We start from the raw sequence: 17,665 nt of genomic DNA on the forward strand, positions 1-17,665 counted from the left end.
GTAGAAGTAAGGTGTCCGAGATTTATTGCTGTCAAACATCATCTAAATCAGAAAGCAGACAAGAGAGAACAAAGGGCCTGAAACTCAGACTGTTTGGAGATTAGGCCATAGTCTTCATTTGGATGTTTTGACTGTATCTTACTGATGATACAGCATCATTTCACCAGCCTTAGGAATTTCCTGAATAGAGTTAAAATTGGAAAAACTTTTTGACTTTTCATTAAATATGTTTGTGTTAGTTAGAAGTGGTCAAGTTATAAATACACTTTGTGTAGAAAGCAAAAAATTGGATGAATGTGAGGACAGAGAGGAAAAGAGAACCTGCAGGAGTTTCTTTACCCACATCACTGAAACTCACCTATCAGGGCTTTCTAGATCCGTCCTTACTAAAAATTAAGAAATAAAATAAGGCTTCTGATCGAAGTGTAGTTTTTTCATTATCTTGCGTCCAAATAATGTTTGAGAAAATGAAACAACCACTATACTATATAAATCCACTAAAAGCAATCAATTTTTGTATTGCATTTAATTTCTCATAAGAAGTAGTGAAATGCAACAATTAAGCCTCAGGGGAGTTTTTCCATGAATATATTGATTTCTTCACGGGCTTCAGAAGGCATCACATTTTAAGAGTGTTTGAAAAAATGAGGATCTGGGTAAATCAAGTATCTTGCAAAATTCACTGAAAGGAGAATATGCTGGTAGAAACATTAATCTCTGCATCTCTTGAGATGAAACCTAGAATTGTAACTATAAAGTACTGAAATTGATCTCACAAGGCATCTATGAAAATCAGCCTCACCCCAGATGGGCCTTGATACCTTCTACCCCACAAAGTATATGAGGATCAAAGACTATGCACCTGAAAGCATTTTAAAACTCTAAAGATACAAACATGTTCTACCATTACTGTTAATCATTTGAATGCAGTTTTACCACTTCCAGTTGTTATGCAGGTGAAACAGATTTTTTCAGTTACTACAGAATTTCTACTAAGTTATAAACACAACATATATACCATAAAATTGTGACTGCACTTTTTTGGCCAAGATCCATTCATTTTGTATACAAGAAAATTCTTGGGACCCCAGAAGTGGGTTGGGCCGAAGGACTGGAATTTTTTTACACTGAAAACTGAAGGTACATTGTAGTACAGATGAAAGAAAACAGAGGGAAAGTACTGGACGTAATTTTGGCAGGTTTTGGAAAATTTGAAGATCTTTGAGTTGTTCCTTCATGCTTCAGCTCCCCACCTGCACGCTCTAAACCCTCGTGTGTAAATGCACACTTGACCAGTGTCAGCATCAACACAGTACTACAGGCCATTAGTTACTAACGAAAGAGCATTTATGTGATTTTGTTTTCTTTCTTTTTTTGCCACAGTATCTCCCATCTATGAAGCCTTCAATGGATCTTCCAAATGTAAGAAGCGGTTCTCTCCTCAGTTCTTGATTGTAGAACATAGAAAATTTTATTAACAATACTTTTTTGAACCTTGGTTTTAACTCCACCAGACTGTCAGCTTCTCAAGGGAAGATTTTGAATCTTGTAGCTCCATAAGCAAACGCAGTGGTTGGCACAGAATGACCAGTACTGTGCTTCTTCTCTCATCTCAGAGACGTTCTGCATACATATATGATGTATCATGACTGTCTTGTATACTATAAGACAGCACAGTATAACCATCACTTCAGAATTCCTTAAAGAAAACAGGACCATACAGCCAAGTTATCTAGGTTCACAGTACAGAACAAAATATTTATGGATATTTCTATTTGTAGAGTATATTAGAGTCTAAATTATTCTCTGGAAATGGTATTTAATATTTTATATAGTTATTATGGGACTTTTTGTTTTACCAGTGAAGAATAATATCAGTTATCATGGTGTTCTGATACACTAAGTAAATCTTTGATAATTCCCAATTCTGAGAACAGTAGCAATTAGACGATTATACTGTTATTTGAGAAGAAGTTGTATGCCTTGTTAGAAATAATTAAAGAGATACATTTTAATTCAAATTTCTTTTACCTAATAATGTGGAATATGGCAACAAAGTGTCACAAACCAAAACGAGACCTAACAGGGTCTATGAATGTATTTTTGAAAGATATGCAACCTTTTATATCAGTTGCTTAGAGCATGCCAGCTCTGAAACATCTTATATACCATCAAAAATGTTAATTTTTAAAAAAAAATGTTATTTTTCCTGATAGTGAAAAAACTATAAACAAGTAAAAATAGTTTGCAAAATTAAATGCATACTTATATTCATGATCAGTAAGTACAAACTAACATTTCCAGTTAATTTTTTTCCCTTCCCTTTTGTTCTGGTCCAATTAGAGTACGTGGGTAAATCTTCCTTTCTTATTTCCAGGTTAATGTTACTTGTTTCCCAGAACATTTCCCCAAACTGCAGTAGCTGCCTTTAGTGCAGGAATGCAACATGAGTGGTATTCCTCTTGAGAGGCTCGACAGTAAATCTAGCTTGATCAACAGGGGAGCAATCAGTTCTTACAAAACAATGTCCAGAAACTATGCATATAACCTCTGTAAAGTGTAAGATGGCCAACCTCTCACAACTGGAATCCCACGCTACTTACATCTCAAAGAAGTGTCCAGGCGATGCCTGTAAAACACAGGCTGGCAAACCAAATGTTAGTCCAACGCTTTTATTATTCACAATTTAACTTCACTGTATTGAAAGTCTGATTAGTTATGGCCATAAGTCAGGAAATAAACAATGATGTGGAAAACCCCAAAAGCAATAAAATATGAAGGACACTCTCGGATAAAACTAAGCAGCAATAACATTAGTGATGTCATGCAGTTTCTGAGACACCATAGAAAAATTGTTTCTTAATATCGATAAGAAAATTATGCATCAGTGAAAATGCAGGCTTAAAAATATAGTACTGAGAGTTTCCATTTGTGACGTCTTCACTGATGAGGGAAAAATGGGATTCTTATTACTAAAGAGAGAGCCGATCCCTTGGGTGTTGCTGATGGCTCCCTAACTGAGCTTAGTGTTTAATGATGCCGTACAAATAAAAAGCAGTGGGGGAAATACGAAATATCTTTATTAAATGCCATCCTGTAAAGTAGTTGATGGATGGAAGAGAGTCTAATGCATTTTAAATAAATGCATATCATACTATCACATAGAGTGAGTCTTAAAAAATTATTACTTAGATGCACAGTCCTTAGAGTGGTAGACATGGCACTGTGAAGAAAGTTGGATTTAGAAGCTATTTCCTATTATACTTGTCAAGTGATGGAACTGCTGTTAGTCGTATTGTAATGTCCCTTCAACTTTGGTACATTCAGTGCAAAATATTTGGGGGGACTTTTTTTTTTTGTACCTTTATAAAAATAAAAGGCCCTTTTGTTCCCTTGAGAGTGCTTAAAAAGATACTAGCATGATGCCCAAGTAAGCATGGAACATGAACATGGAACAGGTGACACTTACAGTAGGGTAGGTAGGTAGGTTTTCTTATATACATCTTAAAGAACATAAATATAATGAACCTATAAAAAAATAAACAGAACTCACTGTGTATTTTTTCCTGATATTCTGTGATTAATTGATAGTTATTTAAAATTGTTTTCATGCATTATAAAGCATAAAATCGATCGTTAGTAATTCAATGTATAATAGTTTGTCTTCAGCCATAATTACACACATACATACCACTTTGCATATACATTGTCATCGACCCCATTATTGCAAATCTTTAAAGTTACCTCATATTGACTTGGTTTCATTTTCACTCGTATTCCATGAAAGCTGAAAGCTGTGTGCACACCATGCAGGCACGCATAAGCAAGAAAATGAATGTTCTGTTATAGCTTAGGGCTTAAATGAATACTTTCAGGAAATATATTCGTTTTTATTATGTTATTTAACTTGCACTAATTTGGACATTGGGTCAAGTGCTGCCAGTTTGGCTTGAACCATGTTCAAAGGTAAGTTTCAAGATTCTCCTAAGTCCCTGAAAGTTACCATGGAGCTTATCTTGTACAGGTTCATCTTTGTCTTGGAACATAACAAATGGAAAAAAGTTTGGCAGTCAAGAACTGTTGATTGAAAGACTGTTGGGTTATTCCCTGGGCATCAAGCTCACCCAAATCCTTCAAAGAGGACTCATCAGCACTATCCATTCTCTAATAGTGATAGAGCATGCGTTCCTGGAAGGTAACAGCACTCAGTTTTACTCGAATGAAAGTGTACTCTTGAAACTTCCAACGTTCAGCTATTCTTCTAGAGGCCAGCTTCCGAAATCGTCTGTCCATAGGGAGCCAGGCATTGTGCCTCCGAGTCACTCAAGTCCAAAGGTACTAGTCTCTTCAACTGCTGTCAAGAGTTTTTCATAAAGCATGGAGAAGGATGGGTACGGGGGGAGATCCAGACGGTTAAAACAAGTGTGAGCTCTGCAAACAGAAGAAGCACACATAGTTTAGACTGCTTAGAGTGAAATGAGATTGTTTTGTCTGTATGTGTGTTTGTGGGTGTGAGCATGCTTCTCTTTTATATTCAATTTGGTTTGTTTTCGATTTTCACACTCCTTTTGGAAAAAACTTTGAAAACATTTTGACTTAAAAATTCAGAATTGAATTTCTCTCAGGGAAACAGGATATTTAAAAATATGTTTCCTTCATATTTTCACAATCATTTAAAATCCATATTATGTGCATATTATTATTTGTTTAGTTGTCTAAGAGCTACAAACACAAGTTTGTATTTCTGTTTCTGTTGGTGTTACTTTTTCTTTAAAGACATGAATATAAGTTCTTGCAAAGTAATTCATTTTCACAGTTGGCATTTGCCTGGATGTCTCTCAGAAAATCTACTGTTTTGTATTTTTTTCATTTTGTTGGGCAGGGAAGAGCACTACGTGTCTCCAAAGAGCGGCCTCACGGCAGAGTGTCTTGGGAAATTCCATGGCTGGACTTTCCTGTTGAAGTCCGTGCACCATTGTTACTTCTTTGAATCCTGTGCTATAATCCGTTTTCTGGTAAATCACAATGCAAAATAATGGCCATGTAAATCATTACATTAAGTATTCTTTTTCAGAAATACCTCCCTGCATGCCAAGATAGGAAAAAAATATGCTTTCCTGTTATTTGCACCTGAATCACAATAAGAAAATAGATAGTCTTCAAATAGCACATCTTATCAGGAAGCAAATCTGCACTTTTGACAAGGAATAGGAAGCATTTTATTCTGAATGTACAACAGCTTGTTTGTGGGAGCTAAACAACTTTGACTTAAAAATATACTCCTGAATTAATATGGAATTTTAGGAGCTATGATTATTAATGAGCTGTTTTTTTTTTTTACAAAGTCACATTAAAATTTTTGTTCTTATAAATCACTTTAATACTTATGAAATAAATGTAATTATATTACTAGACGTAGGGTAGTGTGGTGATACACTCAGAGGTTTGGAGTTGGACAGACTTGGGTTTGAATTCTAGCTCTACCAACCAGTTGTATGATTTGGAGTGGGTTATTAAAACATTCTGAGACTCAATTTTCTCACCAGCAAAAACAGAATAGTATCATTTGTCTCAGAAGGATATGAAGATTAAATGAAGTGACAGAAACATGCTTAATACAATGCCTGGCTTACAGTGTTTGCCCAATTAATAAGACATGTATTGTTAACTACATTTCATTATCATCAAAAAGATTTCCATTAATTGCCTTCATTAAATTGATAAAAGATAATCACATGACTCATGGAAATTCCAAGATAACAAAGAGATAATAAAGCAGATGTGTAGCCATATGGCTTATTAGTACAGTAATGTGAAGGGGATCTGTTATATATATCATATTTTATATATATATATATCATATGTTATATATATATATATGTTATATCATATATATCAGTTTTAGGACAGACAGTTCTGGCTCAGAGTTTACAACTCTTGTTAATACAAACTTTAGGACACACTGAGGGGAAATTATCTAATTAATCTTTGCAGCCAAACACTTTTTTTTGATATAATGAGCTATTTCAGAATTGTATTTAATATAATTTTTATTATAGCTTCTTTACACTGGAACCTCAACTTGAGCCTCAAAGGAAAGGTTTTACTTTTAAAACAATTGAACTAGCATACTAAAAGACAGTCCAAAGAATTGTTTAAAGTCTATCTTGTGCGAAACACTGGAATAAAAATGTTAAATGCAGACTTTATCTCTGTTCTAGAAAGAGGGGAGGAAGAAGCAGAGAACTGATATATGTTTTGAATATAATTATATTCCATACTTGGTGTTTGTTATGTGTTAGACACATAACATTCATTATCCTATTAGACTAAAAGATGGTACTTCTTTTAAATAAAAATTAATTTTTTTTCCTTAGGTTACCAACAAGACAGCATCTTTCCCCAAGTCAGGTGGCTTGTAACTTTTCCTGTTTTAGGATCTACATGTTCATCTTCTTTTAATTTCTTTATTGTGATTAAATATACATTTTTAAGTGCACAGTTCTGTAGCATTAAGTACATTCGCATTGTTTGGTAACCATCACCACCAACCATCTCTAGAACTTTTCATTTTTCCAAACTGAAATTTTGTACCCAATGAGCACTAACTCCCATCCTCTCCTGCCCCTGCGATCACCATTCCATTTTCAGGCTCTATGAATTTGACTATTCTATGTACCTCATGTACATGGAACCATACATACAATATTTCTCCTTTTGACTCTCTTATTTCACTTAGCTCAATGTTTTCCAGGTCTATGGTGTATCATGGGTCAGGATTTCCTTTCTGTTCAAGGCTGAATGATATTCCATTGGATGTATATACCACATTTTGTTATTCACCCATTGGCAGACATTTGAGTTGCTTCCATCTTTTGGCTATTATAAAAAATGCTATTATGGATTGTAGTGTACAAATATCTGTTTGAGTTCCTGCTTTCAATTCTTTTGTGTGTATACCCAGAAGTGGAATTGCTAGATCATATGATAATTCTATTTTTAATTTTTTAAGGAGCTGCCATACTGTTTTCCATAGTAGCTGTACCATTTTACATTTCCACCAGCGGTGCACAAGGGTTCCAATTTTTCTACATCCTCACCAGCACTTATTTTTTGTTTTATTTTATAATATCCATCCTAATGAGTGTAACATCCATTTATTATTTAAAGCTTTAGAACTTCTTATTGATCTATATGAATATTACAAAGTAAAGAGATTAACTCTTGTATTCTCCCCTGCTAATCTCTTCTAGCCTGTTCACTTTTTATTTAGTTATGCATTTAATTTATAGAGCAATATTAATCTGGTTGTTATCCATTTCTGATACACAGTCTTTCTCTCTTCAGTGTGTTGCTACAAGAAATATTTTGGAGAAATGATCTCTCTTTTTTATGCCTGTTGTCTATTTTTTTTCTTTTTGGTAGTGCTGGTAGATCAAAAAGTATGATAGGTCAACTTCTGGAAGAACTCTTCTTCAAAGAGGAACTAATTGATATAGTTGTAATCTTGAGTAGATATCTGTGAATTCATTTTTATGAACTGAATTATATTGGGTGAGCTAGGAAATAAAAGCAATTCAAGATAATCCTTTCTCTAGGTAAGCAATAATTCCCAATTAATGTTTTGTTTTCTTAGGACAGGACACAACTGTAGGTGAATGTATCTATCACACTGTAGTTAAGCCTGTCTCTTCCCTCTTGAAAACCAAATACTTTCCCTCAAGGTTAATTTTAACTAATTAATAATTAACAAAATGATCCCATACATGGGAATGAGAATTCATAAATTGTAATGTTTTAAGTCCCCAATTAACTTCTTGCACATACTTAAACTGAATGCTGAATATTAACTCACTGTGGTCTTGTGGGAGGCAGAGTTCTAAGGTGATCTGATCTACCATGACGGATGCCTTTGCATAATCCCCATCTCTTGAGTGTGAGCAAGACTTGTAACTCACTTGTAACCCATGGAATATGGCAAAGGTGAAGATATGTTGCAGATGTTATTCAAGTCCATAATCGGTTAATTTTAAGTCAATCAAAAAGGTGATTATCCTGAGTGGGCCTGACTTAAGTAGGTGAGACCTTTAAAAGAACATGAAGAGGTCAGAGACTCCCACTACTCTTGGATTTGAAGAAGTAAGCTGCTATGAATTCTATAGCTACAAGGAATGGATTCTGACAATAACCTAAGGGAACTTGGAAGCGGGTCCTTCCCGAGTTGAACCTCCAGATGAGAATGTAGTCCGGCTGATACCTTGATTTCCATTTTGTGAGACGTTGAGAAGAAGAGCCAGCTAAGCCATGCCTGCACTGCAGATCCACAGAAACAGTGATATAACAATTATACGTTGTTTTAAACTGTTACGTTTGTGGTAATTTATTATGCAGCAATAGAAAATTGCTACAGGTCTCAAAGTAGTTAAACAGTCCAAGAAAAGGTGGCAAATGTGATAACTGTGATACAATAGAATCATCTCTATCAAGGGCAGGTAGTGGGGCTAAGCTTGGCGTAAACAGCTGTCCTTTCATTCTCCCAGGTTTCTGAGCACAGAAATAAGAATTCTGCATATCTTTTTGCAGTTTCTATAGCATCTTTGCAGACACTATAGTATCTTATCTACTACATCCATAAGCCTGGGTACTCTTTTCTCTAAAGATTCTGTTCTCAACACAAAGGGAAGGACTGGACAACCTTTTTTGATACTCTTCATTCATGACATAATCACCATTACTGATACATAATTCAAGGCTATCATTGCTTCCTAAGTTACATCTGGTTGCATAATATATGGTTACCATATCAGAAATTTCCTTCTGAATAAACTGAACAACTCCTCTGAAAAAATGCTTCATGAAGATGAAGAAAGTATGTATTGTGGAGGGGGAAACTGTGCGGAAAAACTAAATGGTGTTTCCAAGGTCAGAGCTGAGTCAGTGGCCAAATCAAGAATACTGGTAGGATCTCAACCTTGGGTTCCTAGGGGAAGTCCGACAGTAAAGTGTAAGCAGGGAGACTAACGCTCATCGGCTCTGTTCTTTCACTTTTGGAAGCCTGAATGTTAATTTCATCCCACCCCTGACTGTGAACTGCTAGTCCTCAATATTCTACTAGATTACATACATTTTGAGGACAGGGATTAGCAAAATAAAACTTCAAATATTTTTTTTAAATGCATGATTCTATCACAATATGCAGTAACTCTGGGGAAAATTGGTCTTAATTGTGTCAGTCCAGAAAATTCTGGGAGATGCCAGGGGATTTTTAGGTGCTTAATTCTATCTCAGGCTCACCAGAAAGCAAAGATACTCAGAGAAATACGTTAGAGTGCATCAGAGTCACCCAAGAAGCAGGTTTACAATGGGGAGTTTCGGCTATAATGCCTGAGATTCTAATTTAGAAAGTTTGGGGTGGCCCTAAAAATCTGCATTTTAACAATCACTCCAAGTCAGTCTGATGCAGGTGGTCTCCACTATTGGAGAGACATGAAATGGATTAGAAATAAGATATCTACATTGGCTAGCCACACCAGCATTTTCTGTGCTTGCAAAAATTTCAAAACTCCTTCTAAACAAGACAGCATTGCTAATAAGGAAATTGAGGAATCATGTGGTTAAATAAATTGCCCAATATTTACCATCAACTTGCTGCATGAGCCAAGAACAGGAAAAAAAAAAAAGCAAAACAACACACAATCCTCTGAGGCTTTTCACACCCCCTCCCCCACCCCATTCCATGTCCTAAGAAAACTCCAGCAGAAAATAACAGGAGGGCCCTTGGACCATGTTGATATTGGCAGCAAAAGCACATCCAGTTATTCAGTCTCCATAAAGGAACATTTTTCAAATCTTTCAAAGCCAGCCACACTAAGGCTATAATGAGTTTACCTCATTTTGATCTATGCAGCCAGAACCACTCGAGGAGGGCAGGTCTGAACCCGTCTTTGGGAAATCATGCTGGCATCATTAGAAAGAAGATTTAAAAGCCCTCTAGACATCTGGTCTGACTTAATAGATCTCTTGGTGCTTTCTGGAGTCTTCAAATGTTAACCAGGAGGTCACGTGCTTACCCTCTCTTCTTTCCTATAGACAGACAAGTGAAGTACCCAAATCCAGTGAGCCAAAGTGTCACAATTACATTTAAATTTTCATAGATCAACTGATTAATGTATTTCTCTGCGTGTGTACTTTTTAAAAAATGTATTCCCCGTTTTCCCAGAAGTGATTTTTGGTAGCTTATAAGGACTCAAGACAAAGAAGAAATTACAATCAGCATTTTAAGTTGAGAGAGGAAAAAAAAGAGAAAAACATGGACCTTGTTTTATCTAGTAGATGTAGTCCTAGAAATAAAATGTATTTGAATCTAATAAATCCTTTTCATTTGCATTATAATTTAGAAACTGCTTTGTCAATACTCTATTTTTTTTTTTTTCAAATTGGCAGTGGTGTCTAATCCTTCTTATTTCAGTTTCCTTTCTTCTAGTTCCACTTCTTCATCAAGTAACTAAAAGCTCCCCACCTCTTCATCAAGTAACTGGAAAATGCCTAAAGGATCTCAGAACATACCACTTTATAATGTCAAGATTTCTTTGGAAATATGAGTCGTCCTGACCCAATTTATCTGTCAAGTCCAAATTTTACCTATTTTACCCACAGGCTTCCCCCTAAGGCAATCAGGTGTGTCTCAAGTTCTAGCTATTGGGGGATGCTGGCAGAAGGAGCAGAGTGGCCTGGAGTTGGGCTGTGAAATAGGCAAAGGGAGGGGTCTTCCTTTGGGATCTCCAGGGCCTCCAAATTCAGGGCCCAATGAGTGTTCAGGCAGCACCCAAACCCTTTCACTTGTAAATCCTCTTTTATTATTTTTCCCCCTTGAAGATTCTATATTCTGAAAGCCTGTCATTCCTACTCAAAATGCCCTGAAGAACAAAAATTAAATTTTCAATTTGCATTACATTTCATTTATTCCTTCATTCAGTGAACAAATACTGAGCTCATACTGCATATCAGGTATTGAGCTGTCCCTTGGTAGATGAGAATGAATAGTCTGGTTTCTGCCTACAAGGAGTTTACACTCAGGCTGCAAAATATACAAATGGGGTCCCCTAAATGTCATGCAGTCTGTGCTCTGTACTAGGGTATCTGGGTGCCATGAGCAGGCACAGAACCTTTGGTTCTGCTTACCAAACTAGGAAACCTACCTAGCTCAGGGCTGCATTTCTCCAGAAGACTACTAGATACCTCTGTTTAATTAACCCAAAAGATTAATATAGGCTATTAGTGATCCAGCACACAATTATATGAGTAATACAACGAGTTACAAGTCTGCTCTGTAGAGTCAGGAAAGGTTTTATAGAGGATACTATTTACGCCAAGCCTTGAAGGATTTGTAGGTGTGTAGGGTTTTCCTGGATCAACAACAAGGAGAAGAATGCTCCCAGCAAACTGCCCAGAAGTGTGAGGAAGCATTGCATCATCCAGAGACCTGAGAAGTACAAAAGTCTGAGTGACAGGAGTTAAGGGTGGCTCTGAAGCCAGATGGGGAGGCAAGGCCACATCAGGAAGTGAGGTGTGTTCATGCAAAGAATAAATTTTCATTTATTCCATGGATGAAAGGGAGCTGGTGACTGGGTAGGGATATGGCAGAGGTGCCTTTAATCAAGACGGAAGTATAGGAAATGGGTAGAGGGTAGATGATGAATTCAGAGTTTATAATCAGCATGAGAAATCCAAAGTTACCAATGACTCAGAGTGATACAATTCAATCACCGTAACCCAGTGTTTGTTTTGTTAGCCTAAGTATATTTATTAATACAAAGAAAGGTATAACTTCTGTTATGATTTTTTTTTTTTAATTCATGATTTCTCTCCTATCCCCACTAATACATTCTTAGACCATGAGATTGAGCACCGGAATTCCTGCTAAGACTAGTTCACAAATATTTGTGTAACTCACAGTGACATAGCACAACCCTTGGCCCTCACCAGGTGTTCAATAAATGTGAATCAATGGTAAGGAATTCTGTGGCTCTTATTACCCCCACTACTCATTCATCATACATCATTTGGTGGCAGTGATGTTGGTTATCTTTGCATCTATTACTTCCCTCTCTGTGTTTTAAGGTCCAGATATCAATTTATATCTCCCACAAGGTTTTTGCACATAGTAAATGCATGATAAGTATCTAAAGGCTTGTTAGAGGCATTTGATTTACTATCTAATTAATATCTTATTCTAAAGTCTCATTGGGTCACCTTGGATAAAATGCACCTGTATCTATAAATACAGTGTAAAATGTTCCCACAGAGGGAATTCCTGCATCCAGGGATAACTAGCAGAAGAAACTCTTCAAACTATTCACTATAAATAGGTAACTTCTTCACCTGTGGATGGTCCTGGGAAAAGATGAAGAGTACATGCTTTTTAAATATAAGCATTTAAACCCAATAGAAAAAAACCCCAGTAAGAAATAGTTCCCAAAAGAGAACTCTTGGAAGTCCAAACAAAATAGAGATATCCTGGGTGGATAGAGCACATTTTTTCACACCTAAAGATTATAAAATAGCATGCCAGCTCTGAAGGTTAGGTATTAGGAACAATAGTAATAATGGCTAAATTTACCGAATGATGTGTTATACATTATTTTAAGCACTTTTCATGTATTATCTCATTTAATCTTCAAAATAACTTGGCAATGTGATTGCTGGTTATCTATCCCAATTCACGTGAGGATATAGAAATTCAAAAGTAACTTTGGCATACCTTGTCTGGAGTGGTCCAGTCATACCTCTAGTTTAAGAATTCACTAAAATAATATTCACTGAGTTCCAACTGTGTGCTAGGACTCAGCAGTGGGTGCAAAGCCACATTCAATTCACACAAGGTTTTTGTCCTCACCAGTGTTATATCTCAGAAGGGGAGATAGAGCATCAACAAGGAAACCAATAACTAAGCATGATGACTGAATTGGGGTAAGTCCTATGAAGGAGATAACGTATGACAGAGTGACAGGTGCACTGGAGGCAGGAGCCGGGAGGACCTCTCTGAGGAGATCGTGCCTGAGCTGATTCCTTGGGGAGAAAGAGCCAGGCAGGTGAGGAACTCACAGGAAAGAATCTAGGCAGCAAAAGACAGAGTCTAGAGGCAGAACTGAGTTTGTCATATTTGATGAATAGCAAGGAGGAGGCTGGTGGCTGTAGCAGGTGAGGGGAGAGAATATGTGTTGAGGTTGGATTGGTAGGCCTGACAGGCTATCTACCTGGTAGTCTTTGGCAAGAAGTCTGGATTTCATTCTAAGCCACTAGCAAGTGTAAGCATGGGAGGGAGTGATCTTGAGACTTTAGATCACTCTGGTTACTGAGCACAGAATGAACTACAGGATGTACAAAGAGAAGCAAGACTTTAGCCAGCAGCCTGCTACAGTGGTTCAGGTGAGAGGTGCTGGTGTAGCGGGCTAGGATGCTGCAAAGACATGAACCCAAACTAGTTTTTGCTCTTGTGATCAAGAAAAGGGGGATAACCATTCCTTAAGAGCTGAAATGTTTGTCATTCACAAGTACACACTTTAAAGTAGACCTGTGAAACAGCTTTCTAGGACCATTAGTCATTTTGACTTAGACTATCCTATTCTCTTTGCCTGCAGTAATTAAAATGTCTTTCATTCAATTAAATAATCACAAATTATTTTAGTAGCTCTATTTTTACATTAACGACCGAGGAGTCCCTTTTCAGACACAATATGTTTTTATGATCATGTTACCCGCTTCCCAAAGTAAAAACCAATCCAAAAGGTATAGCACATTTAAGGATTTTTAATAGGGTAATTTTACTACTGTGTTTCCCTGAAAGTAAGACCGGGTCTATTAGGGTTTGCTCTAAAAGATGCATTAGGGCTTATGTTCAGGGGATGTCATCCTGAAAAATCTGCTAGGGCTTATTTTCCAGTTAGGTCTTATTTTTGGGGAAACTCGGCAGTCATCACTGGTATATTTTTATTAGCACATGCTAATTCAATGGTAGAACAAAGTAAAAACTTAAAATTTTATTGTTAAATAGTGAGCACTGAATGAGAGGGAAAAGGGGAAAAGAGTTGAAGAGGGCTTATATCGAAAATTAAACTAGGGAGCAGACTATACATGAAAATCTTCTGCCAATTCCCTCTCAGACCACAAGGCATCTCAGCTGACCAGCAGGTGGTGAGGAATTGGGGAGACCAAGGAGGGATACCTCAAGGCAAATACAGAAAAGAGGGAACACCAAGGGGTCCTTCCAGTGCCCATCACCTGCTCTGGAACATTTTTGTTTGTTTTTTAATTAAAAAGAGTGACACTCTTTTTAATTAATTATATTATATTATTATAATATAACTATATTATAGGACTCCCTCAGGTATTTTCCTATTCCCTAGCTGGTAGTTCACTTTGACAGTAGACAACGCCCTCTGTACTAGAGGAGGAAAAACTGAATTATTGATGAGATCGTAGAGCAATATTTAATGACATGGAAAGATTCACGATTAGTGATACTTGGTGAACAAAAAGAGGTGACAAACAGTATATGCAATATGACTGTATTTTTGTTTTTAAGGGTGTGTGTATGTGCACGTGTAGAAATGAGATAAAATACTACAAAAAGTTTAGAAGTTATCTGAGTATTGGACTTTAGATATATATATTTTTAATTTCTTGGTATTTTTTGTGAAAAGCTTTATTTTCATAAAAATAAAAAGCAGAGTTTTAAAAATGAAAAAAGCTGTCTTTCATCTTTAAAAAATAATTTTATCTTGTAAGCTCTATTCCACTGGGAAAACTGTCTCCCTGAGACACCCATTTCATAATTAACTCTTGCTTCTTATTCCTTAATTTGTGTCAACATTTCATTCAAAATAATCTCCAGACACTGCTATTTTCAAAAATTAATGTTTTTCCCTTTTGGCAAAACCAACCCAATGTTAAAAACATCATGATTGCAGCTCTCCAACTCCTCTGGCCCCTTATCCTACTTGGCAAGAACCTCACAGATGAACATATAAACTCTATATCATGCTGGGAGAGAGGATTTGCCCAGTATTTTCCAGGCTGGCATGTTCGCAGGCCTGGAAATGTTCAGAATGTTTAAGAGCAATTGCCATAAAGTGAATTTAGTATCTTGTAAGTCCATCAGAACACCAGAGAATAGGAAATCTCAGAAACGCAAAATGCAGAGCTAACTACCAACCACGAAGTAGAGGAAATGCAGTCATGTGATCAGGCTATAAGCCTCCATGGAGACACCCATCTGCCTCCATTGTTTATCCTCTGGGTCTCTAGTTACTTTATTACCACAAGAGAGAGAAAAGAACCATGGCTTCAACTTGTACTAGCTTCAGAAACAACCATATATATTTTACTACACGGCTTGGCCCACATGATAAGTACTGATACATTTACTGCTACCGCAAGTGAGACTAGGAAATCTGAGAAAAGAATGAGACCACATTTAGGTTCAAAGGTCCTCAATCATCAATGTCTAGAAAGACTTAGGATGCCCTCCCATTGGCCAGGACTGCTTGCCCTTATCCTTGATAGCCACTTCCGACTTTCCATGGTCCAGCCTCCATGGCAGATTTCTTAGAGAAGACCTTTCTTAAGAAGGACATCCATCCACTGTGTCTCTAGTGTGTACAATGTCACATTTTAAATAAGCATTTTCTCACTAATAAGTACAAAAAATACATTTGGGTTGATCAGCTTGAGACAAACCAGCTCTTCAGTTCTGCAACTTAAATCTATCAGGAAATAGCAGGAAAAATGGCTTCAGTGTATCTGTCCTGATGGTAGGAGAAATGGACTCAGTCATATAAGACAATCTTTGTAGACCAGAGCCAATCTTACAGATCTTGTTTAACACTGAAGTAACACTTCACATCCGTAAAGGGTGATTACAATGTTATCAGTGAAGAAACAACTTCAGATAAAATGATATGGTCATGCATTGAAGTTCTTTTTATTTTTTTCTCCAATATGCTTTTCTTTGTGGAGCCCATTTTAGTAGTTACAGCAGTATGGTGGCGTATAGGTGATTTGAGATAAAAGGTTAAAAAGAACAAAGAAAACCTACTGTCCCTAAGGACTATCATACACATTCTCGTCACAAGGACTCTTTGAGCATGGCATTGTTATTCCTACTCTTCAGAGATGGATCTAGGCTCGTGCTGAGGACCCTACAGCAAGTGTAGCATAGGGCTCAGAGCTGCACTCTTAACCACGTTGTATGAGCCGATTAACATGAAATCAGCTCATAGCCAAGTAGCTCTTCCTTCCTGTTAAGTTGTGACTTGAAAAGTTAGGGCTTTTTCAGACAAGGTATGAACATAGTCTGCTTTCCTGATATGCCTCACAACATCTTGATTTATTTTATTTTATAATTTGGGTAAAACTGGGAATCTAGAACCAACCTTAAGTCATAATGAAGAAAGGAAGAAACAATGCCGGTTGCCCAACTTTATGTATGCAACAATACTGAAAACAGTACCATTTCTAATGAGTCAGCATATGAACTTCCTGGAGCTCTCAGGGGGAAGTAAAAAAATGTATTCAGTCCAACCTCCAAGATTCTTCAATAACCTATTGGTGTTAATTCAACCAAACCTAACGTACCACCGCATCCCTGGCCTTTTACAGACAAAGAAATTGACATCTTGGGGTACCTAATATCCCTTGGGAAGATCATTTAACTTCTCCAGATTACAGTTTTATTAGTAAAACAAGAGGCAATCTTTGAGGTCCTTTTTACTTCAAAAATTCGACATTATTACTGATGACTGGAGAAAGGAGTTCTAAAACCAATTCTTATCCATTCCTCTTTTGTTCATTTACTCCCTCTTCTTTTGCGTCAGCTCCAGTTTTCTCCATTTGATCCCAAACACTTTTTTTTAAAATTAAAAAATACTACTTGTCCTTTAAGGTAGCAAGGTAAGACTCTTACATATATTAATAGCAGCTGTTAAGCAATTTTTTCTACTCTAAGGAAATCGTCAGCTTATTATGAATGAGAATACAATGCAGAGAGCATTCACACCGAATTAAGGCACGGACAGTATAAGCTCCAGAGTTATAGAGCATACCCACATGAGTTAGTATTCTTTAGAAACCACAATGGTAATCCCTTAGTGAAGGGATTCTAAAAAGTTATATATAAACTTAAAACTAGAGTTTCTGGAAACATCTAAATTTTAGAGTTACAATTGTAATATGCCACAGTATGATGACCAGCATTGCTTTACTACAGCTAACAAATGCTTTGGTTTTGCTGTGTTTTGTATTTTAAGATATGTATGTATGTATTTTAACTATGACTTTTTTTCATTTAGAAAGGTAATCAGAAATAAATTCATTCTAAAAGCTTTTTCCACTCAAACTTTTAACATAAGTAGATGGGGTGTGTGTGTGTGTGTGTGTGTGTGTGTGTGTGTCAAAGGTCTCCTCTAGAATAACACTGTAGTGACAATAAAGAAATGTTTTCTATTTTTACCTGGGAAGAGCAGTGATTTTCCCCCATTTCTCCACACAAAATCTTCGTGGGCCATTACTCCCTCGGAGAGAAGCAAATCCTTCATAGGGAATGCTGGATGTGCCTGTAACAAACTATCAAGCCAAGAAAACAGAAGAAGGTAAGACCAAGAAACCA

General features: G+C 36.7%; 1 protein-coding gene across 5 annotated transcripts in view; it reads right to left on the bottom strand.

The window, feature by feature from the left end:
• HECW2 (HECT, C2 and WW domain containing E3 ubiquitin protein ligase 2) overlaps window positions 1-17,665 on the bottom strand; it is a 338,658-nt gene continuing 320,993 nt past the window's right edge. For all 5 annotated transcript variants that reach the window (XM_081052009.1, XM_081052010.1, XM_081052008.1 and 2 more), the window contains 2 exons: window positions 17,510-17,622; window positions 1-4,431 (listed from right to left, as the gene is read on the bottom strand). In XM_081052009.1, coding sequence (XP_080908135.1) covers window positions 4,320-4,431; window positions 17,510-17,622 — 225 coding nt within the window. In that variant the 3' untranslated portion in view covers window positions 1-4,319. The remainder of the gene's footprint in view (window positions 4,432-17,509; window positions 17,623-17,665) is intronic.

The sequence above is a fragment of the Rhinolophus hipposideros genome (genome assembly GCF_964194185.1).
Source record: "Rhinolophus hipposideros genome assembly, chromosome: 6".
Lineage (NCBI taxonomy): Eukaryota > Metazoa > Chordata > Mammalia > Chiroptera > Rhinolophidae > Rhinolophus > Rhinolophus hipposideros.